At 47.9% G+C, this 25,842-nt stretch overlaps 1 protein-coding gene across 3 annotated transcripts in view; it reads right to left on the reverse strand.

Annotated features, from left to right (window-relative positions):
• Positions 1-1,198: 1,198 nt before the first annotated feature.
• TEF (thyrotrophic embryonic factor) overlaps positions 1,199-25,842 on the reverse strand; it is a 32,297-nt gene continuing 7,653 nt past the window's right edge. The window contains exons 1-4 of one of the 3 annotated variants that reach the window (XM_006890085.1): positions 16,146-16,310; positions 10,917-11,249; positions 2,869-3,089; positions 1,199-1,598 (exon numbers count right to left, since the gene is read on the reverse strand). In XM_006890085.1, coding sequence (XP_006890147.1) covers positions 1,383-1,598; positions 2,869-3,089; positions 10,917-11,249; positions 16,146-16,290 — 915 coding nt within the window. In that variant the 5' untranslated portion in view covers positions 16,291-16,310 and the 3' untranslated portion in view covers positions 1,199-1,382. Of the gene's footprint in view, positions 1,599-2,868; positions 3,090-10,916; positions 11,250-16,145; positions 16,320-25,842 lie in introns of those variants that run through there. The other 2 variants (XM_006890086.1, XM_006890087.1) reach the window with 2 other exon arrangements.

A 25,842-nucleotide genomic window follows, 5' to 3' on the forward strand; every position in this document is an offset into this window, starting at 1 on the left:
GGCCAGGGCCTCTGAGCCACCACGTTAAATAAAGTCAGGGGCACAATGACCAAGCATGCCCATCCCCAATCCTCTTCACCATAGGCCACCTGCCCTGAGCAAACTGTGCCCCCTCGTGAGGGTGCCCCAACTGACCAGAAAGGGCAGGACCTCCTCAGGTCATCATCTCGTCTTGGCAGAGCCAAGAACAGCAACCACAGGAGAGAAAGAAGCTGCCACGGTTCAGGGGGGGCCACAGTGAGTGGACACTTCCCCTACACGGCAGCCAGGCTCGGGGGTCCCATTTCTCCTGGGACCAAAGCAGAAGGGACTCCAAGCTTGATAAATGTCTCATCAGCTGGCCCCGAGGGGCAGCCCGGGCTGCCCGCTGCCCCCTGTGGGCAGCTCACACAGGAATACAAGTTCTGCTGTAGTAGGGCCCTCCTCGGCCCCAGAGAGTGCAGACCCTGGGCTGACCATGCCCGTGAGCAGAGTGAGAAAGAATGAACCCTTCTCAAGACACACCCCACTCTGCACCCGTTGCCTGGGGGGGAACGGAGGCCAGTTGTCTACACACCGAAGCTGCATCCTGGGGACAGAAAATCCAAGCTTCTTAGGTGGGGTGTGTGAGAGAGAGAATCTAAGATTCGAGACTGATTACTAAGTGACAAGAAGAAAACAGCAGACCCAGAGGCCCAGGGTGTGGAACAAACAGGAAACTTGACATGGCCTCTGTGGGTGACCTGGAGGACTGGAGGCACCAGCTGTGTGCCCTGGTGGGCTGAGCGGAGACCAGGGGCACTGCTCCGTGCCAAATGACATGCAGAGAATAGATCGCCAGGGCACTGTGCTGCAGGCCCGTCACACGCCGGCCAGGCCGCGCCAAGGCCCACCACCCATGCAGACCTTAGTTAGCAAAGACCCTCAGCCAGGAGCGGGCCTGCATGTCTTCAAGGCCTTTCTGGGGAGAGTGAGGTGGATGACAGGTACGTCCTACCCCAAGATGCGCCCTGCTACCTGAGAGACGCAAGGGCGGCAACAACGGCTGTGGATAACGGCCCCGGTGGTCCAGGCTAGAGACAGAGGCAGAGTCGGGGCCAGCCAGCCAGCTCGCTGTGAAAGGAGACTGCGCTCCAGGGGTCCCCTTCTGATCCAAGGACAGGAACCACGGCTGCTCCCGTTCACCTGCTGATGCAGCGCCCCTGGGTCCCTGTGGGGGCTGGCTCCAGGAAGTCCCCCGTGCTCTGGCCATGGTGTAATGAGGCATGGACAAGATAGCTCCAGGACCAGGGCCACCAGCATTCTCGGATGACGAGTCCTAAGTCTCCACGGTGTGCAGGTTTCAGGGTGCCCCAGGCACGGGGCTGAGTTGTGGGCAGCGCCCCGCCTGGGTGGGGACGCGGTTACAAAGGCCCGTACTTGGTCTCATACTTGGACACGATGGTCTTGCACTTGCCCACCTCCTTGCGCAGCTCGGCCACCTCCGTCCGCAGGGCCGTGTTCTCCTTCTCCAGGAAGGCTGCCCGGATGGTGATCTGGTTCTCCTTCAGGCGTCTCGCGTCCCGGGACCGCTTGGCCGCCACGTTGTTCTTCTTGCGTCTCGTCCAGTACTTTTCATCCTGTGGGGCAAACACCCTCTGTGAGTCACTGGCCTTCTCTACTATCATTATACTCTCCCAGGGAAAGAGCTGGGGTGCACTAAGCACATGGAGGGGCCCCAAGGGCTCCTCAGGATGGAGGTGCCCCTAGTGTTTCTCAGGGAGGTAGGGTGAGAAATGAAGTCCCTGACAGGACACGTGGTGGAAGGACAAAGACGTTTTCTTGGGAGCCTGTGGGGAGGCTAAGGGCCTGGACTTTGGGTCAATCCCTGTGCTCCTAGGTTGGCTCTGCCCTTTGGAGCTATGGCGTGGTCTAAGTTCCCTCACCCCTCAGTGTCTCAGGCCCCTCAGCATTACAGAGGCATCACTATTTAAGGGTACTTGATGATCAAGTGAACACACACATCTAATACACTTGTAACAGACCCTGGTCTACAATCAAAAAAACCTCCCCCAAACCAACTCACTGCCACTGAGATGCCCCCCCCCCCCCCGCCCCAACCCTCCAACGGTTTCCGAGGCTGTGCGTCTTCCTGGGAGAAGATCGTCCACCTGTCTCCAGCAGAGCAGACGGCGGATGGAGAAGGGAACGTAAGGAAGGGGAGCCTTTCCATAGCGGCAGAATTCGCTGTGGCTGAGCCCCCACGGCTCTTGCTGGGCTACACAATGTGCCTTGTAAGCGTCTGCTGTCCTCCTCATCCTATCACAGCCTCAGAAACAATCTGAGACGTAAGCACAGGGGTTCCCGTTTCACAGACGAGGAAGCTGAGGCACAGCTAGGGCACAGGGGGCGAAGTGGGGTTTGAACCCAGGTCTGCCTATCACCAAGCCTGGATAGAAAGTCCTTCCCGTGAGTTACAATGTCCGGGTTTTCTAACAGGCAAGGATGGAGAGGCAGCACAAGCCTCCTCACGCCTCCCTGCTGGCTCTCACTGACCCATCTGCTCGAGATCCACTTGCTCTTTCGTCCCTAGGGATGGTCACACACAGGCAAGCTTTTGTCCTTCAAAGCAAAGACTTGCTCAACCCGGTTCCTGTGGCCTAATGAGCTGGACTCGCCATCTGGGCTGAAGCCAGGACAGCAGGCGCCTCGGCACAGCAGTGGTTCCCGGTGAGTATAGAGGGAACCCACCACCGCCGACTCCCTCCAGCTCTACCAAACCGCTGCTGGACGGGGCAGGCACAGAGCTCCTGCTGAAGCGGTGCCCACAGGCTGCAGAGGGCTCCGGCTCAGACCGAACATGGGCTCGTGGGCACACGCGATGCCTAGTTAGAGAGGATGCCAAGTTACCTTCTGCTCATCAGGGACAAAGACCTTCTTGGCCTTCTTGATCATTGGCTGGGGCTTCAGATCCTCCTCCGCAAACTTGTGCTTCCGAGGGTTAAAAAGCTCCCCACCAGGCACGCTAGAGAGGACCAGGTCAGCGGGGTCAGGGTTGAAGTTCACGTCCACCTCCACACAGTTGGGGTCGATGGGACTGGGAGTCTCCCTCTCCTTCTCCAGGGAGGATTCTGAAAGACACAGAAGGCAGATGGTCCGGAAGTAGCCCTCTGAATGGAGAAGCCCCAGGCACACGCCCAGGAGCCTGGGTTAATCTCTGGGTCATACTGGTACATGTGATTCAACTACACAACTCTAGCTTGGAAAGAATTCTTCCCTTTAGGAAAGAATGCTCAAAAGGAAACAGAGGACCTCAATGGTTCCTCTCCCCTGCCCTGTAGAAGTAAACACACAGTCATTGTACCTCCTTAACTTCCTGTGGTTTCAAGGTCTCAAGTAATGAGAAGCAGCCGAGTGTGTGAACCAGCATCGGCTGAGGTCCCAGCTGGAGTGAGGGACAGGGCTCCCGCTTCTGAGCACCTGAGGCATGGCAGGCACTGTGCAGGGCGTCCATGACGCCGCTGAAAGGAGGCTGGGCGTGAACCCTACTTCCTAGACGAGGCTGCAGGGATGGTACATGACTGAATCAGAGTTTGAATCCAGGCCTTCCTGACTCAGGAGGCCTGCTCTTTCCTGCCCCACCTGGCTGCTTCTTCAGAGCTAATTGGCTTAAAGTCATTTTCAGGGATCAAAGGTTGTGTATGATTACAGTCACTGGAAAAAACAAAACAAAAGAAACCAATCTGTCCCTTTGGTCTATCTCTTTAAGAGAACGACTGAGTCACGAGTTATTTTTTAAACACTTAACTCTTACTGTGCCACATACTGACTGACCTGACAAAGCTGACGCAGTAAGCAAAAGGAAGTAAAAATCCCGGCCTCTGTGGAATATAATTCCAGTGAGGAAATGTGACATTATACAAAATAGATTTAAAAAATACATATATAAATGTTAGATGCCATGTGGATATCTGCAGGATGGACATTTAAGAAGGAGGAATGTCAGGTGCAAAGGCCCTGTGGTGACGCTCGGCTGGTCTGTTCAAGGAGGAGCAGACACTCCTCCACTCCAACAGAGAGCACCTGAGACAACCACACAAGACGGGAAGCCATCAAGGACTCCAGGCATGACTGGCCACGGCTTCTGACAGCTCCTGCACAGAAACTCAGTGTATCTGATCAGAGGGGGTTCTGCCAAGAGATCTGAGCAGCCAAGCAGGGAAGGAGCGGAAACCTACGTGGTGACTGTAGAGAGCCCAGCACCTATCAAATCTTGTACCTGCAAGAACAGCAGGTTCTCACAATGGGGAAATGCTGTGCAAAACACACCCATCAGACGTTAGCATGGGGCTAATATCAGGGACCCAACTGGGAGAAAGATCAAGGAATAAAAATGTACAATTCACAAACAGCATATGAAAGAAAAAACACAAGATCAAAAGGGTATCATCATCAACTAAGGATAAAGCACAGAACTTAGACAGGACCACAAAAGAACAACGGAAATAGGAAACACTGGGAGGACAAGGGGAGACGACGCTGTGGGAACTGAAATCAACGCCATGAAACAATGCGCACGAATGCCGGACGGAAACTCAGTTTACTCTGTAGACTTCCATTCAAATTACAAAAACAAGAAAAAAAATTAAAAGACGAAGAAAGAAAAGGTTGGAGTTGATGTGCCTTAGAAGAACAGTCTGGTAATTTACTTCCTCCCCCAAAAAAATAAAACATTGGAAAACAGCTCTACACTGACACTGGGGTCTCTGAGAGTTGAGGCAACAAACTGGTTTGAGAGGATGATGTGGACCAAGATGTAACTGCCAGAGCTACACCCTGAATTCAGACCTCCAGAGTCCTGAATGGTATGAGAATAAATATCTATTCTTTAAAGACAAACAAAAAAGTGGTCTTTGAAAGCAAGGAGTTGAGGAGTCCTCTCTGTCTAATGGACAGTTCTATGGACAAACTCCAGCAATGGACTCAAAGACCTCCAAACGCCTCTGTTGGGGAGGAGAGTGGAGAGGTCTGGTGGTAACTCATCTGACACATTCTTCTCTGAGACGTCCCATTACAAAGGCTGCCAACGCAGAACTGAAGGCTGATGACTACAATTCCCATATGCTGGGGTAGAGGTGCAAAGTGATAGAGACTTTGTACCTACTTGGCAAGATCTATAAAAGTGGAGGATACACCATTCCAGTGACCCAGCCATTCTACTCTTAAGTAAATAAATGTTGTTGTTGTTATGTGCCGTCGAGTCGCTTGCGACTCATAGCGACCCTATGTACAACAGCCCTAAACTCTACTCTGTCCTGTGCCAATTGCACTGCCTCTGACACACCCATCCTGATTACCCCAGTCACTGAATCAACCCACCTCACAGAGGGCCTTCCCCTCCTGTGCTGTCCCTCCACCCTCCCAAGCATGATGTCCTTCTCCAAGGACCGGTCTCTCTCCTCACAACATGTTCAAAGTATGTTAGACGGAGCCTCAGAATCCTTGCCTCCAAGGAGCCACCCTATTTAACCCTTTCAAGGACAAATCTGTTTGTTTTCCTAGCAGTCCATGGTATTCTCAATACTCTTCTCCAGCACCACAGCTCTAAGGCATCAATTCTCCTATCCCCCTTGGTCACTGTCCAACTCCCTGATGCATAACAAGTGATTGTGAAGACCATGGCCTGTATCAAACGCACTTTAGTCTCCAAAGAGACACCATTGCTCTTCAGTATTTTGGAGATGTCCCTAACAGCAGACTTTCCCATGGCAATGCGCCTTTTAATTTCCTGGCTGCTGATGCCAAGACTGTTGACTGTGGAGCCAAGCAAACTAAAGCTGTGTACAATCTCAATCTCTTCACCATCCATGCTGATATTGCCAATTGGTCCAGTGGTGAGAATCTTTGTCTTCTTGACATTGAGCCTCAATCCATATTGGAGGCTGCAGTCCTTGACCCTCTGCAGCAGGTGCTTCAGGTCCTCTTCAGTTTCAGCAAGCAGGGTTGTGTCATCTGCATAACGCAGATTATTGATAAATCGTCCACCAATCTTGACCCCACATTTCTCCTCATAGAGCCCAGCCTCCTGGATAATCTGTTCTGCATATAGGTTGAAAAGGTATGGAGATAGGATGCATCCCTGACGTACGCCCTTCCCAATTTTGAACCATGCAGTGTTCCCTTGCTCTGTTCTGACGACTGCCTCCTGGTCCAAGTATAGGTTTCACATTAGCAAGATCAAGTGTTCTGGGATTCCCATTCTTCTCAGAGTCAGCCACAGTTTGTTATGATCCACAAAGTCAAATGCCTTTGCATAGTCAATGAAACACAGATAGACATTCCTCTGGTATTCTCTGCTTTCAGCCAAGATCCATCTAACAAATAAATGTATAGTCACCAAAAGATATACATACAAATGTCCATGGTGATTAATGTTGTTGTTGGGTGTCGTTGAATCGAGTATGACTCATTGCAACCCTATGAACAAACTGGATCCCTGTCCTATCCAGTGCCATCCTTAAACATCCCCAACACATTTGAAACCACTGCTGCAGTCACTGTGTCAACCCACCCCTTCGAGGTTCTTCCTCTCCTTCACTGTCCCTCCACCTTTCCAAGCAAGATGTCACTCTCCAAGGGATAGCCTCTCCTAGCAAAATGCCCAAAGTATGTTAGCTGAAGCTTTATCGCCTTTCTCTAAGACATAGCTGTTTGCTGTTTGTTTGTTTGTGCCTTTGGCAGTCCTTGGGCCTCATGGCTGTCTGGTCAGTACTCTTCTCCAACACCACAGCTCCAAGTGATTGTCCACCTTTCAGGTGCCCCAAACAAGAAATACCTCAAATGTTCACTGATTGTTCATTGTTGTTAGGTGCCCACAGTGTTCCTAGGAACAACAGACCTGACCTGTCTTATCCTGTGCCATCCTCGTAATTCCTGACACACTAGAGCCCCTTGCTGCGGTCACCATGTCAACACACCCGGTCGAGGGGCTTCCTCTGCTTTGCATCAGTCAACTGTGCTGTATGCAAACAACAGAATACCGTTCAGCAACCAGAAAAACAAATCACTGCTACATGGAATAGGTGATTCTCACAGACATCACACTTAGTTACAACCAGACAGACCAAATGAGTATCGACCACTCTTGTGTTTATTTTCTCCTTCAGAAAAAAGGAAGAGGAAGAATTCTACTTTCATTCTGCTGTGAGTACAATCCTTGAGCATAAATCTTGGTCATCTGTGTTGGGATTTTTCTGTGTCCAAAGTGTATTCCCTAAGTATAATCTTTATATTGTGTGTCATAAAGCTAGGGGCGCTGGAGGAGCAATAGCTAAGCACTCGGGAGCTTACGGAAAGCTCAGCAGTCTGAACCCAGACAGCAGCTCTGCGGGGACAGATCTGACTCCTATGAAGTCTACAGGCTGGAAACCTCGACCCGGCAGTTCAACCCCGTCACAAGAGGTGGTTATGATGCAAAACTGACTCAGTGACGCCAGCAACAACAACAACACTATAGGGTTGTGATAGTGGAGCAAATTAACTTCATAGTCAAACATACAAGGCCAAAATACATGCAAGAAACAGGGAGGAAGCGGGAAGAATGTTACCCTGAGGGCACAGTATCTAATTTCACAGCACAAAATATGTAGAGAAATAAATAGGCTCTTTCAACCCAAACCATGATAAAAGGGGGAGAACCCTAGTTTATAACAGTTAAAAACAAAAACAAACAAAAAAAGACATATAATTCAAGCTACTGTTATTAGGTGCCATCAAGTCAAGTATAACTCACAGTGACCCTATAAGCTAATCTGTATTTTTTTTTAATAGTTTTATTTTTGTGTGAGTGTACCGTCAAATCAGATCTGACTGGTACAGGAGGAGATTGTTCCTCCTTTTCCCGGCAGAGCATCTGGTGGATTCGAACCGTGTGCCTCTGGGATTGTAGTTGCAGCTCCTTGCCACTAGGCCACCAGAGCTCCCCATAAGCTAATCTGAACCCTGTCCTATCCCAATGCTGCAGTTACTGTGTCAATCCACCTGGTGGAGGACCTTCCTTTCTTTCACTATTCCTCCACCTTCCCAAGCATGATGTCCCTCTGAAAAAACCAGCCTCTCCTAGCAACACGCCCAAAATATGTGGGACAAATTCCCGCTATGTTGTTGTTGTTATGTGCCGTCGAGTCGCTTCCAACTCATAGCGACCCTATGTACAACAGCCCTAAACTCTCCTCTGTCCTGTGCCAATCTCATTGTCTCCAACACACCCATCCAAATTATCCTAGTCACTGAATCAATCCATCTCCCAGAGGGCCTTCCCCTCCTGCGCTGTCCCTCCACCCTTCCAAGCATGATGTCCCTCTCCAAGGACTGGTCCCTCCTTGCAACATGACCAAAGTATGTCAGATGAAGCCTCAGAATCCTTGCCTCCAAGGAGCAGCCCAGTTTAACCCTCTCCAGGATGAATCTGTTTATTTTCTTAGCAGTCTATGGCACTCTCAGCACTCTTCTCCAACACCAAAGCTCAAAAGCATCAATTCTCCTTCTATCCTCCCTGGTCATTGTCCAGCTATATAAAGTTAAAATGCTGGTGAAATGCTTTGGTGACGGAAATCAGAATAGGGATTATCCTTGGTGAATGACGACTGTGTTTGTTCACCAGGAGTAACAATGGTAATCTATTTTCTCAGCTGGATGGTAGTTCAATTGGGTTCACTAAGCTGTGCAAACTGTAAGGTGTTCAATGTAAAACACAATCAAAGGTAATGCCATCTCAGTGATCAAAGATGGAAGATGGGATTCCATACTAGAACAACTCAGTGGGCACAAAAATAAGCTGCCCTCAGACAAGAATTCCACTGGCATCTGCTGAGGTGATAGATATAACCCCTGGTTTTTAGGCAGCAAACAAGGGGCAAAAGGACACGCTCAAATGGGACCACAGGGTTCCAGTCAGCAAAACCCACAATGTGGGAAACGACACACAAAGAGAGAACTCAGTTTCTTCCACAAATACATTGCCAAGGAGAAGAGGGATGCCAAGAGGGATGTTAAGAGACATCCAACCCAATGCAACGAGACGTCCAACCCAACACAACAAGATGTCCAACCCAGCGCAACAAGACTTCCAACACAATGCAAAGAGACGTCCAACCCAGCACAACGAGACATCCAACTCAGCTCAACGAGATATCCAACCCAGCACGAGATGTCCAACCCAGCGTAATGAGATGTCCAACCCATAGCAACGAGACGTCCAACTAACACAAGACGTCCAACCCAACACAAGATGTCCAACTCAATGCAACAAGATGTCCAACCCAACGCAACGAGACATCCAACCCAATGCAATGAGATGTCCAACTCAGCTCAATGACATGTCCAACCCAGCACAATGAGACATCCAAGCAAGCGCAACGAGACATCCAACTCGGCTCACTGACATGTCCAACCCAGCCCAACGAGACGTCCAATCCAACACAATGACATGTCCAACCCAGCACAATGAGACATCCAAGCAAGCGCAACGAGACATCCAACTCGGCTCACTGACATGTCCAACCCAGCCCAACGAGACGTCCAATCCAACACAATGACATGTCCAACCCAGCTCAACGAGACGGCCAACCCAACACAATGAAATGTCCAACCCAGCTCAGTGAGACGTCTAACCCGATGCAATGAGATGTCCAACCCAGCACAACGAGACATCCAATCCAATGCAACGTATGAGCCTTGTCTGAATCCTAACATAAATAAACTAAAACTGTAACACTTATGAAATAAATATGAATGCTGATGAACTGATTCGATTTCAGATCAAAAGTTGGTATTCTTATGATTTAAGAAAGGACCTCTACATTTTAGATAGAATTATTTATGGATGAAATGGCATGTCTGGGATTTGCCTGAAAGGAATCAGGTAGGAGAGCGGTAGAGGCAGAGAAACAAGACAGGCTATGAGTAAGAGCCAGTGAAGATGGACAGTGGTTACAAGGAGCCTCATTACCATAGCCTCTTACTTCTTTATTTAGGTAAATAATTTTTCTGTAATGGAGAGTTAAAATCAAAAGCACATGAGAATTCCCTGAGAGCAGGTTCCCTGGGTTCCACACCAGCTTCTGGGGTCCCTCCCAGGAGCCATCAACCTGTACACCACTAACTGAATTTGTGGAAAGCTTTGCAGAACCATGAGAATACGAGCCATAGGCCTCCTCTGGTGGACTCATGTCCACGGTGCATGAAAACAAGCAAAGTTCCTGAGATCTGACAGAAAATGGGCACATGGGTCAAACAAGGACTCTGAAGCAGCCCTCACTGGGTAGTAGGAACACCTTCTTCAGCCAGTGCCTACATGGCGCCTGGCTGTGGAGTCTTACATCCTGGGTTCAAGGGCTGCCTCCACAACCTACCTGCTATTTGACCTTGGGCAAGTTACTTAACTTCTCTGTGCCTCACAGTTTCCCCAACCTAAAACACAGCAATGATCTCATATAAGGTTCTTGTGCTGAATACACATACTATCTGGTACAGAATCAATACAAAATAAATGTCAGCGGCCATGACAATGATATTAATGACAACAACAGAGGATATCATCTTTGCCAGCCAGGCGCACGTGGGGGCAGAGCGAGGCACTGAGGAACAGAAGCCAGTCGGGAGGGCAGCCTCAGCCCAGTTCGGCTCTGCCCCAGTCCTGACTGCCTGCAGCTCACCAAACAGCAGAGAGGTTCTGACTGTGCTGATGCAACTCCTATTTTTATCTCCAGCCTCGGGGGACTGAGTTGAAGAGTGGGGAGCAGCGGGTTTCCCGCACAGCAGGCCCACCAGGTCCTTCCCTGGGAGAAAAGGCTCATGTGGGGAGGTGGGAACCACACAAGCAGACCTCAGAGGGAAGCTGGACTGACTTCCTTGGAGGGGTGCTGACAGGTGGCCCTTCCCCGAGGCCCATCACCAACCTGTGCTGGACACGGTCTCTGAGGGCTGGAAGACAGCGGTGGAGGATGATGGCGAGAAGGCGGTGGAGGAGCTGGCCGACTCCTTCCCCTCCAGCTCGGCCACAGGCAGCAGCAGGTTCTGGACCAGGTGGGTAGGGCTGGCAGGGATGCCGTTCTCCAGCAGGAACTCGTCCAGGTCCATGTACTCCAGGTGGAAAGACTCGCCATCATACGGGATGGTCTTGTCCCAGATGGGTGGCATGAGGGAGGCAGAGACGGCCATGGTGCTGGCAGCCGCGGCCTCGTCCTCCTCCAGCTTCTCCTTCCCCTTCTCCTTATCTGCAGACACAAAATCTGTGATGAGACACCACGCAAGAGGGTCACACAATCCAAGGGGCAAAGCCACAGGGGGCTGACCCCGATTTCATCCCGGCACTCCAGGAGACAGCCTGCACTCTGGTATCCTTGGGGCCTGACCAGGCCTGGGCCACTCAGGTGCTCAGGACAAGCTCTGATCTCAAGCTTAATGCAGAATGGGCTGTGGGATTGGTAGCAGCTGTGAGAGGTGACAAGGAAGGAAGTGGAATTTCTGGCCTTTCCTGGTATTTTGGTGGGCAAAGATCATGAACTTTCATGTTTTTCTGACCCCTCCAGTTATGTCTCAGCATACACGTGGCCTAGGGCTGGAATCCCAGCTCTGAGAGTGACACTTGTTGTGTGACTTCAGGCATGTTACTCAGCCTCTCCGAGCACAGTGCTCTGCACAGATGTGCCTCTTTCAGGAAGACTAGTGATTATATAGAGAAGTCATTCACTGTTTCTGTGAGACTCTGGAGAGTAGGATGCTTTGATTCAAGAGGGAACACAGGGTCAGGGAAACAGCAGGTGATGGGGAAATATGTAGCCCCTGACCTATGACCTGGTTGAGTTATGAAGAGTCACAGTTCACAACTGTCTTTTAAAAAGAATACTTATGAAAACAACTATGAGATATCATCTCACCCCAACAACAATGGCAAAGTCCAAAAGAGCAGTAAACAAGAAATGCTGGCGAGGCTGTGGAAGACTGTCACCTTTATTCACTGCTGGTCAGAGTGTAAAATGGTGAAATCACTCTGGAAGGTGGTCTGGTGCTTTCTCAAAAGTTGGAGACAGAAATACCATTTGACCCAGCAATTCCACTACTGGGAATAAGCCCTTAAAAAAACAGAGCCATCAAGGTAAGCACATTCAAGCAAGTGCCCATCCATAAATGAATGGATAGAAAACTATGGAATATTCACACATGGAATACTATGCAGCACAGAAAACCAAGGAACTTGTAAAACATTACACAACATGGGGGACCCTGGAGAACATTACGCTGAGCGAAATATCAGAGTCACAAATGGACAAATAGTGCATAATACCACTATTAACACTGCGCTGGAACAGATGAAGAAAAGAACTGTTTATAAGGAATATGTGACTAAGCATTATTTGTATGACAATAGTCCAAAATCAGAGTTGCATTGCAAAGTGGACTGGGGGAGGGCAGGAGGGAGGAAATTGTGCAGTAATAAATGAGTATTTTAAAAAAAGAAAATGAACTGGGGGAGGGGAAGGGAAGAAGAGGGAAAAAAATACAACAATGAATGAATGAAATTCCAACTTTTCTGTAAACCTTAGTTAAAATATCACACACGCGCACACACAGGAACAAATCTGTCTTGGAAGACATAAAGCCTGAATGTTCCTTAGAGGTAAGGAGGCAAGACTTGACACACTTTGGGCACGAGGCCAGGCCTGGAAAAGGACATCAAGCTTGGAAAGGTGGAGGGTCAGAGGAGAGGAAGATGACTCAAGATGGATTAACACAGCGGCTACAACAACTGGGAGCTAGAACACAGAAGGCAATGTGAGGATGGCTAGGATGGGGCAAAGTTTACACCTTGGACCCAGGATGAGACATTGCAACATTATTGCTAATAATATGTATCACATTCAATGTTGCAACACTGACTCCCTGGTAGTATCATTCTCAGATGCAACTTTTTCATCTTTCAGTTGCATCTGAAAGTTGAATAGAGAATAAAGATGGAAGAAGATTCTATGCTTTTGAATTATGGTGAAGAGTACTAAATATACTACAGACTGCCAAAAGAACAGACCAGGCTCGAAGGACAGGCAGAGTGCTCCTCAGAGGTCAGGATGGTGACCCTTCGTGTCACTCATTTTGGGCACAGCTTCAGGGGAGGAAACATCCTTGGAGAAAGACATCATGCTGGGAGAGGTAGAGCTTCAGAGAGAGGAAGACCCTCAGCAAGATGGGCTGACAGAGACTATTCCAGCGAGCTTGAGCAGGGCACAGATTGTGAGGACGGCACAGGAGAGGACAAGGACCATCTCTGTTGTCCACAGGATCACTCTAAGTCCTAGCCAACTTGATGGTACCTAACATTATCAGAGATTCAAAGACAAACAGGCTAGATTTATAAAGATATCAATAATAAAAGGCTTAAGAAGAAAAAAGGTACTTGAGTTACATCAGAAATGACTGATGACAGCATCAGTGAAGAGAAAACCCTGTTAAAAGTTGGAACGACACTGAATGAACACGTGCTGGATCTGCACACAGATCCCTTTCTAATAGAGAGGGCTGGGAGCTGTCTTTTCAGGACCTTTTCTCAACCAACCATTTCAAGAGACTTCTGTTCCAGAAACAGCAAGAAATGCTGAAGGCAGGTTTTCGGGAGGGGAAGGCCAAGAGCGGAGGAGAAGGAAAAGGACTGGTCCTACTCATGGGCTAGCGGGGACCAGAACCCACCTTATTATCTCAAAACGTCAGACCCGTGGATGTTCAAGGGAGAGTAATTAAAGAAAAAGACAAGAAATACGACAAGTTCGGAAGGCAATCAAAGTGACAGTGAGGTGAAGCAGGAGATCAAATCATGACAAGTTCATAATGGGTTTTCAAGATTGAGGGGGACAGTTCTGAACTCTAAATTCTCAAGTGAGAAGGAGAAGTAGGATAACGCTGGAAACAAGCCAGTGACGCGTGGCCGCCGAGATCAGCGCAGCCAAAGGCAACCTGTTGTTCTAATAAATATGGACACATCCAGTGAGTGAAGCAGCTCGGGGTTTCAATAAACTCAACTTGGTCACAGTTTCTAATATGAATTAATCTCAATTTTTGCAACTCTAGGCTATGGTTTAAAACCAGCTGGGAAGGAAAAAGGCCAAGATGGTAGTTGGGCAGGTCTGATGACTGTGCTCTCCTCCTCTGACCTGAATTCCATTACCCTGTTTAGGGATGACTGTGACCTCTGTTGGGTAGACTGGTTGCTCATCATCAGAGGAAGTGCCAAAAGGGAGGCGAGAAAAGCACTCATGCGACAGTGAGACCCAGTTCCAACGCACCAGCTGCTCTTCAAGAGGAATGGGAACCATCTCTGCTCATAAAGATTCACATCTACAGCCCCAGACACCTGAGGGAGGGTCACCACGAGCTCACAATCACTTCCAGAGCAGGGGGTTTGGGTCTGGAGGCAACTCGTGAAGCTTTAAATCAGACTTATTTTGTAAAATGACGTTTCCGCTGTAAGGCCTGCCGCACACCACTGAGCTACCTGGGATCAACACCAATGGCTGTCAGGATAACACAGGAAAAAGAGAGCAGGCTGGAGAGTCATACAACCTTGATGCGTGACCTCAGGGAAGTACCCTCAGCTCTTTAAATCTCAGTTTACCTTATCTGTGCAATGGGTATAATGCCCTATAGATTTGTTGTGGAAAACTCTATGAACTAAGATATCCTGAAGAACTGGGTGAGCATTCCAAAGATGTAAAGCAGAACGGATGGTTACTGTCTTAACTGAGAACCCGCCCGATGTGTATACCTGTCCCTGCAGCTTGTCTCAGCCTCATATTTGGAACAAAGCATCTCCTTAAAACAAAGAAAAGGGGTTTGTGGACGCACATGAGCTCCCTAAGCAGGAGGCAAGAGCCTGGCCTCACCTGATGTGCCAAAGCTATTTATAACCTCACAGTGACAGCGGAGGGATGGGAGGCTCAGAACACACCCAGGCAAGGAGGAGAAATGGCATTTTTTTAAGGAGAAAATGAATTTCTCAGGAGAGGTGGCTTATAAGGCTGATCGTTCCTCTAATCCCTAAACTACACTAATGGTTCTTGGGAATTCAGCACATACCTCAAATGCACCTGTTGTTGTTGTCTGACTCTTAATGACCCTATGAACATCGGATCTGAATCCTGTCCCATCCTGTGTCATCCTCAGCACCCCTGACACCTCAGTCCACTGCTGCAGACACTGTCAATAAGGGCCTTCCTCTCTTCCATCACCCCACCGTCTTTCCAAGCATGATGTCCTTTTCCAAGGATAACCTCCGTGGAAACTGCACCTACAACCTCACAATGGGTGGCATTCCAGCTGCTGCTCAAACCTCATATTCCTGGGCCCCCGCCTAAGGCGAAGATCTGCTTTCCATAGGCCTTTGTGGCCCTCAAGTCTAGGGCCCGCCCTAAACCACCAGGCTCAAGGCTCAGTGGTCTCATTCTGACCACATCCCTGCACCTGCCTCACCCAAACCTCCCCCCAGAAAGTGCTCGAACCCGGACACCCCTCCCCGACGCCCCACCTCAGCACGTTCCCAGAAAATCTCGTGTGTCTAGTTAGGTGAGCATACTCAGACCCGGGAATGAAGACAGGGCCCTCTGCTTGAGAATGGGGGCCCGGCCATATATACGGTCATCACGCCTGTACAGTTATCAGTGTTTCTTAAACTTCAGTGGACTTCACAATCTCAGGGGTCGGGGGGTGGGGGTGGGGCTGTAAGACGCCCATGTCTGCCCTAGGAGTCGCAAACTCGAGGGGGGGCAAAGGATGAGGCCCAGAAAGTGGAATTCTAAAGCAGCAAGCTCGAGTGATCTGATGCAGGCGTCATCAGAGAAGGCGCCTTGCCCAGGAGGGTCATTCTGCTGGCCACTACGATCCGGCCTCCTCCCACCAACCCGCGACACCAATCCCAACTTCTCTGGGCCCTTCCCATCTGGCCTCTCCCGCTCTCCTGCTCTCCCCTGACCTCCTCTTCCCAGGCCTCTCGCCTGGCCCTCGGGGCTCGCGTCATCCAGACCCCCAACCCCCTTCTCGGCTGGACCACTTCTCGCCGACCTCCGCCCGCCCCGCCCCCACGAGGCCCCGCCCCCAGAAGCCCCGCCCCCAGGCCGCGCGGACAGCCGCCCTCCCCTCACCGAGGCGCGCCTCGCGCGGGGGGTTCTCCATCAGCTTCTTCAGGACCAGCGGGAAGGAGCCCGGCAGGCCCCGTTCCCCAGCTGCGCGCCCCGGCCCCGCCTGCGACTCCACAGGCGGCTTCTTCCCGCCGCCCGCGTCGGACATCGTGCCCCGCGCTCCGCTCGCGCGCCGCGCCTCCCCCGCCCGCCCCCCGAGATGGGCCGGAGCCGTGCGACCCGCCGCAGCTGCCGACTCGGGCGGGTACTGCGCAGGCGCCCGGCAGCACCCCCGCCTCCTTCCATCCCCACCCCGCCTGCAGAACGGCTCAAGCTTATTAATTATTCATGAGACGAGGTCAGCGTCCCGAGCCCGTAGCTGCTGATTGGCCAGCCCTGGGTACGGGGGCAGGCGTAGCTTCCCGGGCCGTGATTGGTTAAACCACCATGGTACGCGAGACACGTGCGGGGCCAGGTGAGGAGCGACAGCAGAGGCCCCTCCCGCCCGCGTGTGTCACCTGATTGGCGTTTGCTGGGGTAGCTGTCATAGTTCTTCGGCCGCAGCCCTTTCCTCTCTACTAGTGGTTTCACCTTCGTCTCCCTCTTCATAACCTTTACCCTTCTCTCAGCCGTAACTTCTTTCCGTCTCATCCCAATCTCGCCACCTTCCGATTCGCCACAGGAGGGAGGCGGGGCTGTGAGCGGACGGACCTGTGAGAGGAGCCAATCAGAGAGCCCGCTGGGGCTGCGCGGCCTGCTCCGCCAGTCACGTGGAGACCCAGCAGAGATTGACCGTGGGGAGGCGGGGGAAGAGCAGGGAGGCTCCCGAGCAGCCAATGGGGCGCGGGGGCGGGGCCCGGCGGGAGCACGAGGCGCAGCACGTGCGGGGCTGAGGCGGGAGGGAGCGGAGGGCGGCCCTTCTGGTTCCGGGGACTCTGCCCCGGGTCGTGGGGCGCGCACGCTGAGCGCAGCCCGTGCCCCTCCTCCCGCGCCATGCCGAGGTTGGCTGAGGGCAGGGCCGGGCCGGCGACCTGGCGCAGTCCGCGGGGATGGCTGGACCGCCGGCCGCGGTGTCAGGTTGCCCGCGGCTCGGGAGCGTGGCGGCCGCAGTCACCCGAGCGTGGGGGCGCGAGGTTGGGGCCCGGCTGGGGCGAAGGGCCCGCTTCGGGCCGCCCCTACTGTACTGGCGTGACGTTGGGAAAAAAGCCTGTTTGCTTCCAGAATCCATTTCCTCCATGAAGTAAAATTAAAGGGTTAGAGAGGGTTGTGCCAGATAATCGCCAAACAGCCCTGGAACCCTGTTCTCTCTAGGCCCAGCCCTTCCTTTTCCTGAAGAAACAAACAAAAGATCTTTTAGACTGTCTGGATTGCGCGTTTTTAGAGGGCGCATTGGGAGAAACCACTACTCGCTGGGGCTCTGGGAACACCTGTAAAATGTGACCGATGTGAAATAGACACAGCAAGAAAGCTGCATGTTAAACGCGCTCAGAACCTTACAGCGTAGCTCATGCTCAGCTTGGATCCCAAAGCCTAGCCTCTCCCTCCTTAACCCCCAGAGGGCAGGGCCTTGGCCTCTGTTTATTCTCCCGTCTCAGTGCACAGGGCTGGGGAAAGGCCGTCCTTGGTTCTGGAGTACGTGTGGGGCTGCTATGGGAAGTAGCTAAAAAGTTGGGAAGGAGGGCAGGCTGCAAAGCAAGAAGTTGGAGCAATGAGATGTCATCTCACCCCAGCATCACCAAAGTTCAGTAAGACAAATAAATGCTGTTGAGCTTGTTGGAACGTTCATATATAGCTAGCTGATGGTTCAGGTAAAGTTTGGGGTTCCTTAAAAGGTTGGTACTAACTTGGAATATCTATCATTTGACCAAGCAATGTCACTAGATTGAAATACATGTCATAGATTGAAATTATGCCCCCTCAAAAAATGTATGTAATGTGGAAGTTACATAATGATTCTCCCATGATCTGATAAACTGTTGTAAGAGGATTAAGGATGGAATGCACCACTCCTTAATCCTATCATAGCCCTGATTTCGAGGTAAGAGGAGTTTCTCGGTGGGGAGTCTGTGACACATCTGGGTCTTTTCTGAAGTAAAAGGAGAGAGGAAGTGAACAGAGTGGTTAAGACCCCAGGGCCAACAAAAGCAGAGTGAGTGACAGAGCCCATCATTTAGACCCTGCCTCCCAAGTGCTGGGAAACTCCTAGAACCAGAAGACAGAAAATTCTCCCCTAGAGCTAGCACCTAGATTTAGACTTCTAAACTCTTACTATTAATTTCATCCAGTCTTCAGTCATGAGTGTTTAATGCATCAAATCTATTCTTGACATCGTTTGTAAATTCAACTGAGATGAACTCAAGTTATTTAGTTTTTGTGGATTTGTTTTCATTTTCTTCAGCTTCAATTTGAAGTTGCACATGAATAATCTGTGGTCTGTTTCACAGCCCCTGGCCTTGTGTTTTGAGCGCTGATATAGAGTTGCTTCATGGACTGTCGCTGGAGATGTAGTCAGTCTGATTCCCCTGTAGCCAGTACATGTGTGAGGTCCATGTGTATAGTAATATATATTTTTTTAAAAAAAACATTTGCAGTGAATAAATCATTCTTCAAAATTCAGTCATTTAATCTCCAGCTTCATTTCTGTCAGAGTTCCTATTTTCCAACAACCAGTCCTTTCTCTTTCCAACTTTTGCATTCCACTGAGCACTTATTAATGCACCAAGAGAGTCTGATTAATTTCAGACTGCAAAAGTTGGTAGAAGTCCTTACGTTTTTCACATTTTGGCTTTAGTGAGTGGCTGGTGCATATATTTGAATATTAGTTGTATTAACAAGTGTTCCTTGGAGGTGTGTGGCCGGTGTCCAGTCACTCAACAGAATAATAATACTTCAGGATAAATCTTGAAATGTTCTTTTTTTAGGACAAATGTGACACCTCCTTTTCAGTTTATCACTCCCAGCATAATGCTGTCAGGTGCCACTGAGTCAGCTGTGACTCCTAGAGACCTCATAAACAATGGAGTTGAACTTTGCCCTATTCTGTGCTATTCTCATCATCTCTGATATACTAGAACCCAGTTATTTCAGCCACTGCGTCCGTCCCTCTGGTTGGGGGTCTTCCTCTCTCTTGTTGATCCCCCACCTTTCCAAGCATGCTGTCCTTTTCTTAGGAATAACCTTTCCAAACAATATGCCCAAAGAATGTGAGATGAAGCTTCACCATCCTTGTCTCCAGGGAGCACTCTGGCTGCACTTTCTCCAAGACATACTTGTTTGTTCTCTTGATAGTCCACCAGATACCCAGTATTCTTCTCCAACACCATAACTCAAAGACATCAATTCTTCTTCTATCATCCTTAGTCCAACTTTCAGATGCATAACAAGTAACAGAAAAGACTATGGCTTGCATCAGACACACCTTGGTCTTTAAACTGACATCATTGCTCCATAACACCTTGGGTCCTTGACAGCAGATCTCCCCAATGCAATATGTCTTTTGATTTTTTCTTTTTTTTTTTTTATCTCTTCTCCATCTATCATGGTGCTGGCAGTTGGCCCAGTGGTGAGAATCTTTGTCTTCTTGATGCTGAGCTTCAATCCATATTGAAGACTACAGTCCTTGTCCTGCAGCAAGAGCTTCAGGTCTTCAGTTTCAGCAAGCAAGGCTGTGTCATCTACATATCGTAGGTTATTGATGAATCTTCCTCCAATCTTAATGCCACACTTCTCATAAAGCCCTGCTTCCCGAATGTCCTGTTCTCCATACAGATTGAAAAGATAGGGGGATAGGATATATCTGATACACTACTTTCCTGATTTTGAACCATGCAGTGTTTCCTTGCTCTGTTCTGGGTACTACTGCCAAGTACAGGTTTTCATAAGTACAATCAAGTGTTCTGGGATTCCCATTTTCCTCAAGGTTAGATACAATTTGTTGTGGTCTTTTGATTTTTTTTTTTTTACTGTTGGTGCCAAATTAATTTTGCATCTAAGAGAGATGAAATCAGTGGAAACATCAGTCTTTTCTGCACTAGCATGATACTGCCATTTGGCCTACTGGTGAGAATTTTTGTCTTCTTGATATTGAGATGTAATCCACTCTGAATGTTGTAGTCTTTGATCTTCTGCAGTAAATGTTTCAAGTCCTCTTTGCTTTCAACAAACAAGGTTATGTCATCTGCATAACACAGGCTGTTGATAAGTCTTCCTCTGAGTTCTTCTTTATAAAGCATAATAGATTATATGATTATCTGACTCACAATGGCCAATACCAGTCCGTTTCAGCTCACTAATACCTAGAAGGTCAATCTTTATGCATTCCCTTTCACTATTGAGAATTTCCTATTTTTCCAGATTCATATTTCATACATTCCATGTTCCAATTATTTCTTTGCTGTCATTACAAAGACAGGAAAGGAAGGTCAAATGGATGTCAGGAGAAACTCAAAAACTTACACAAAACATAGGCCAAAACAAAATGATGAGATACTGAAGTGAGAGAGCTGAACAGACTATATGCAACTGAGGAAGACAAAGCAAAGTATCACAAAAATTGTGCAAAAAGCAAAGTTAGAAAACCAAAAAGGACCACAACAAGATAAAGGTAAACAATCCAATACAAAAATGGGCACAGGATATGAACAGACACTTCACTAAAGAAGACATTCAGATGGCAAATACATGAAGAAATGTTCAAAATCCCTAGCTCTAAGAGGCAAATCAAAACAACTGTGAGATATCATCTCAACCCAGTAAGTATAGCAAAATTTAACAGAGCAGCAAGCAACAAATGCTGGCAAGGTTGTGGAGAAACTGGAACCCTTATTCACTGTTGGTGAGAGTGTAATATGGTGAAACCACTATGGAAGGCTGTATGGCACTTTCTCAAAAAGTTGGAAATAGAAATACCATTTGACCCAGCAATTCCACTACTGGGAATATACCCCAAAGAGACCATAACTACCACCCAAGCAGATATATGCACACTCATGTTTATCACTGCTTTGTTCACAATAGAAAAGATTTGGAAACAACCTAAGTGCCCATCAATAAATGAATGGATAGAGAGGCTGTGGTATATTCACACAATGGAATACTTATGCTGCATTGAAAAACAAGGAACTCATGAAATATAGTTCAAAATGGTTGACCATGGAGGACATTATGCTGAGTGAAATATCTCAGTCACAAAGGGATAAATACTGCATAGTGTCACTGTTGTAAAACAGGACTAACATCGGGGTTGGGGGGAGACTGAGAAAGATGGTATAAATTATACATACCACATTGAAACAGATGAGGGATAAAACTGTTTAAAAGGGATATGTGATTAGGTATTATTGTCATGACAGGAGTCCAGAACAAAGGCTGCATAGTGGAGTGAACCTAGGGGCAGGGATTGTATAACAATGAAAGAATTTTTCTTTTACTTTTCAAAGAGAAGAGTGAACTGTGGGGGAGGGGTGGGCAGGGAGAAAAGTGCAACAATGAATGAATGGAAATCCAGAGTCTCTGTAAATTTTCATTAAAATTATTAATAATAATAGTTTAACCACATACACACACACAAACCCAAAAAGGAAGAACACGCACACCATTCTCTAAGCTGAAAGAACTGAAGAACAAATTCAAGCCTCAAGTTGCAATACAAAAGGATTCTCGGCAGTATCTTGAATGATGCAGGAAGCATGAAAAGATGATAGAGGGGGTACACAGTCACTGTACCAAAAGGAATGGGTCACCTTCCTGATCATACTTGTCTTCCCTTGGCGTGGGTGGGTGCGATGTCCGAGCCACCAGGACAGAGAAAGGCAGGAGGGCTGGCCCTCCTGATAGCAAATAAAGCAGTTTATCGTGTGCATACACAAAAAAGAATTGATCAACAAGGAACCATTTCAGGAAGCAGCATATAATCAAGAGCCAATGGTGAATAAGGAAGAAGTTCAAGCTACACTAAAGGCAATGACAAAAAATAAGGCTGCAGGAATTGACAGAATACCAATTGGGGTGTTTTAACAAACAGATGCAGTCCTGGGCATGCTTTGTAGCCAATGCCAAGAATGTTTACCTACTTGCTGGGAGAGATTCATATCTGTTCCCATTCCAACACAATGCAGAAATTATTGAACAGTATCATTAATATCACATTCAAGTAAAAACTTTCTGAAGATTATGAAAAAGTGGCTAGAACAAGTACATTCACAGAGAACTGCCAAAATTCAAGTTAGATTCAGAAGAGGTGGTAAAACGGGTGATATCATTGTTGTCAAATGGATCTTGGCTGAAACCAGAGTATGGCAGAATTTCTTGTGTTTTACTGACTATGCAAAGGCATTTGACTGTGTGAAAAATACAAATTGTGAATAACAGTAAGAATGGGAATCCTAGAACACTTAATTGTGCTCATGTGAAACTTTTATTAGATCAAGAAGCAGGTTTTTAGCACAGCAAAATTTTACTGGTGTAAAACCAGAAGAGGTGTGTGCCAGGGTTCTATATTTTCTCTGTCCAATCTGTATGCCAAATGAATCATTAGAGAAGCTGAAATGAAGAAGAATGTGGCATTAGGACTGGAGGAAGACTTAGCACCAACTTCTGTTACATAGATAGCACAACCTTGCTTGCAGAAAGTGAAGAAATAAAGCACTTACTGAAGATGATAAACTACAGCTTAAAAAAAAACCAAACTACAGCTTAAAATATAGATTATATCTCAACATCAAGAAAACAAAAATCCTCACCACTGAACTAAAAGGCAATATCATGATAGATGGAGAAAAGATTGAAGTGGTTAACGATTTCATTTTACGTGGATCCACAATCAATGCTCATAGTAGCAATCATCACGAAATCAAAAGACATAATGCATTAGGAAAATCTGCTGTCAAGGACCTCTTTAAATTAGTGCTAATGACCAGAGGAATGTTGTTTGAATCCACCAGATGTTCTGCTGGAGAAGGAGGAGTAATCTCCTCCTGTGCCAGTCAGATCTGATTTGACGGTATACACACACAGAAAAAAAATAATAAAATTTTTAAAAAATAAAGTGCTAATGAGCCAGGATGTCAGTTTAAAGACTAAGGAGCACCTGATCCAAGCCATGGAATGTTCAGCTGCTTCATATGCATCTGAAAGTTGGTCAATGAATAAGGACAAGAAAAGAAGACACCTTTAAATTGGAAACGAGTGGCCTAGTGGCAAGGAGCTGCAACTACAATCCCAGAGGCTCACGGTTCAAATCCACCAGAAGGAGAGACAATCTCCTCCTGTACCAGTCAGATCTGATTTGACGGTACACGCACACAAAAATAATAAAATAAATAAATAAATTGGAAACGAGTACTTAATATCCCATTATATTGAGAAAGAGTACTGAATATCCCATGTACTGTCTAAAGAACAAACAATTCTGTCTTGGAGAAGGGCAGCCAAAGTGCTCCTTAGAGGCAAGGAGGATGAAACTTCATCTCGAATACTTTGAGAGTGTTATCAAGAAGGTCTGGTGCTCGAAATAAGACAACTGTGCTGGCTAAGGCAGAGGGTCAGTGGAAGGGAGAAAGACTCCCAACAAGACGGCCTGACACTGACTCACAGTGGGTGAGAGCACGTCATAGATCACAAGGACGGTACAGGGTAGGCCAAAGTTCAGATCTGTTGTTCAGAGAGTCTCTGTGAGTTGTAGTTCAATGGAGTGCCCATAACAACAAATAACCACCTTGTAAACTATAAGCGTATATATTGTTTTGTCATCTATCTGTAGTATTTCTGTTATAGCAGCACTAGATAACTAAGACCGTATATAACCTCAAGAAATAAGAGCTGCAACCTAAACAAATTCATATCCACTGCAACATTATTTACAATAGCAAAGAAATAGAAATAACTCAAGTGCGTATCACCAGATGCATGGATAAACAAACCGCAGTACAGAAACACAAGTCAGGGAGCTCTGGTGGCCTAGGGGCAAGAAGTTGCATGGCACCCAGAGGTACGCAGTTCAAATCCACCAGATGCTCTGCTGGAGGAGGAGGGACAATCTCCTCCTGTACCAGTCAGATCTGATTTGACAGTACACACACAAAAAGTAATTACATTTAAAAAAAGAAGAAGAAACACAAAGTCACACTATAGAAAAGTGAAGAATTCATGAAACACCGTGTAACACGGATAAATCTAGAGGCATAATGGCTGAAAGAATTTAGTCACAAATGGACAAAACACATTTGCAAGGGAATCTGAGCAGTTTTAGTTGCAAGATGATGGTGTCTGATTGCAAAATCCAGGGTCTCACTGATGCTAATTAGAATTAAGTCACAGAGGCTGGTGTCTCTAACATTTCCAGGCCTCCTATTCCTTATCTGTCAGATGGAGACCTTGAAGGAGCTACCTGATGGAGATCTGATGAAGATTAAATGAGTCAGTTGAAATGCATGATTGTAGACCCTCAACAGATGGTAACTTTGGGCATTTTCTTGTGACTGTGATGAGCACACAACCATTCCCTTTGTGCCCACCATGCCAGAGGCAGCGTAGTGCCCAAGCCACTCTCAACATAATGGAAATGGCAAGCTGTGTCCAGGAAATCCATTGTATTGTAGACTTGCTAGTGGGAATTCTTTATGTGGCTGTCTAAGGCTGGCTTAGGAAGATCTGCCTTAATAATTCTTAGAAAGATACTTCCAAGGGCATCCCATGGAAATTGACAGAAACAAAAATTAAGCTTTTTTTTTTAAATGCCTGGTTTAGCCAGGGAGCGGCTTTGGTGACATAGCATGTTAAGCCATAGCATGTTAAAACATAGAGTTTTGCTAACCAAAACATAGAGTTATGTAACCAAAAGGTCATCAGTTTGAATCCACCAGTTGCTGCTTGGAAAGAAGTTGGGCAGTCTCCTCCCATAAAGATTTACAGCCTCAGAAACCCCACGGAGGGCGGTGGCTCTGTGTCCCAGGGCACTTGGTGGCAGGGGTTTGGTCATGGTGAAACTTTCCAGATTAAAGGTATGTGTTGGTTTGGTGGCATGCACAGTCCTTAGGGAGTTACGCTGCAAAGCCACAGGGTGCACCTCCACTGGTTTGAATCCACCTGTGGCTTCTTGGGAGAAAGATGGGCATCTCTTCCACTGTGATTTACAGCCTTAAAAAATGAGTCATTCTATTTTATGGCAATAAGAGTTTGTGAAGGAACACATGTATAAGAAGAGGACTTAGAAACCCATTACCAGTGGAAAGTTTTAACGTGATCATGACCAGGTGGGCTGTAGCAAGAGGAAGTAAAGGCTTAGGGTTTTGTAAATGACAGCCCAGAGCGCTAATGCCTACTCCACCCTCCGCCCAGCCCTGAGCAAGTAACCCAACAGCTAACTAACCCTGGTGAGAAAGCAGGAAGCGGGCTGGGACTTAATTTTGGTTTGTTCTCTCTGTTCATGTACAGACAGTCCCCAGAGAGGGGTTTTTCCCTGCATAACCAGAGGGCAAATATGTGTTGCCAAGATTACAGAACCAATACCGACATGTCTCTCTAGTGCTTCAGAGCCCCAGAGTCCCCTGCCCTCGGACTGCTCACAGCTGCGCCATGTGCGGGCTGAAACCATCACATTCTCCCCTTAACCCTCCCTCGAAGAAAAGCCACAGATGCCTCCTCCAGTAAAACGAAGTCGATGACCTCCCAGGCACTGGTGAGTCCACTACTTATTCACAGTGACTTGGGCAACAGAGGAGAA

The sequence above is a fragment of the Elephantulus edwardii genome, unplaced genomic scaffold (genome assembly GCF_000299155.1).
Source record: "Elephantulus edwardii isolate Elephantulus edwardi_28Jun2011 unplaced genomic scaffold, EleEdw1.0 scaffold00086, whole genome shotgun sequence".
Lineage (NCBI taxonomy): Eukaryota > Metazoa > Chordata > Mammalia > Macroscelidea > Macroscelididae > Elephantulus > Elephantulus edwardii.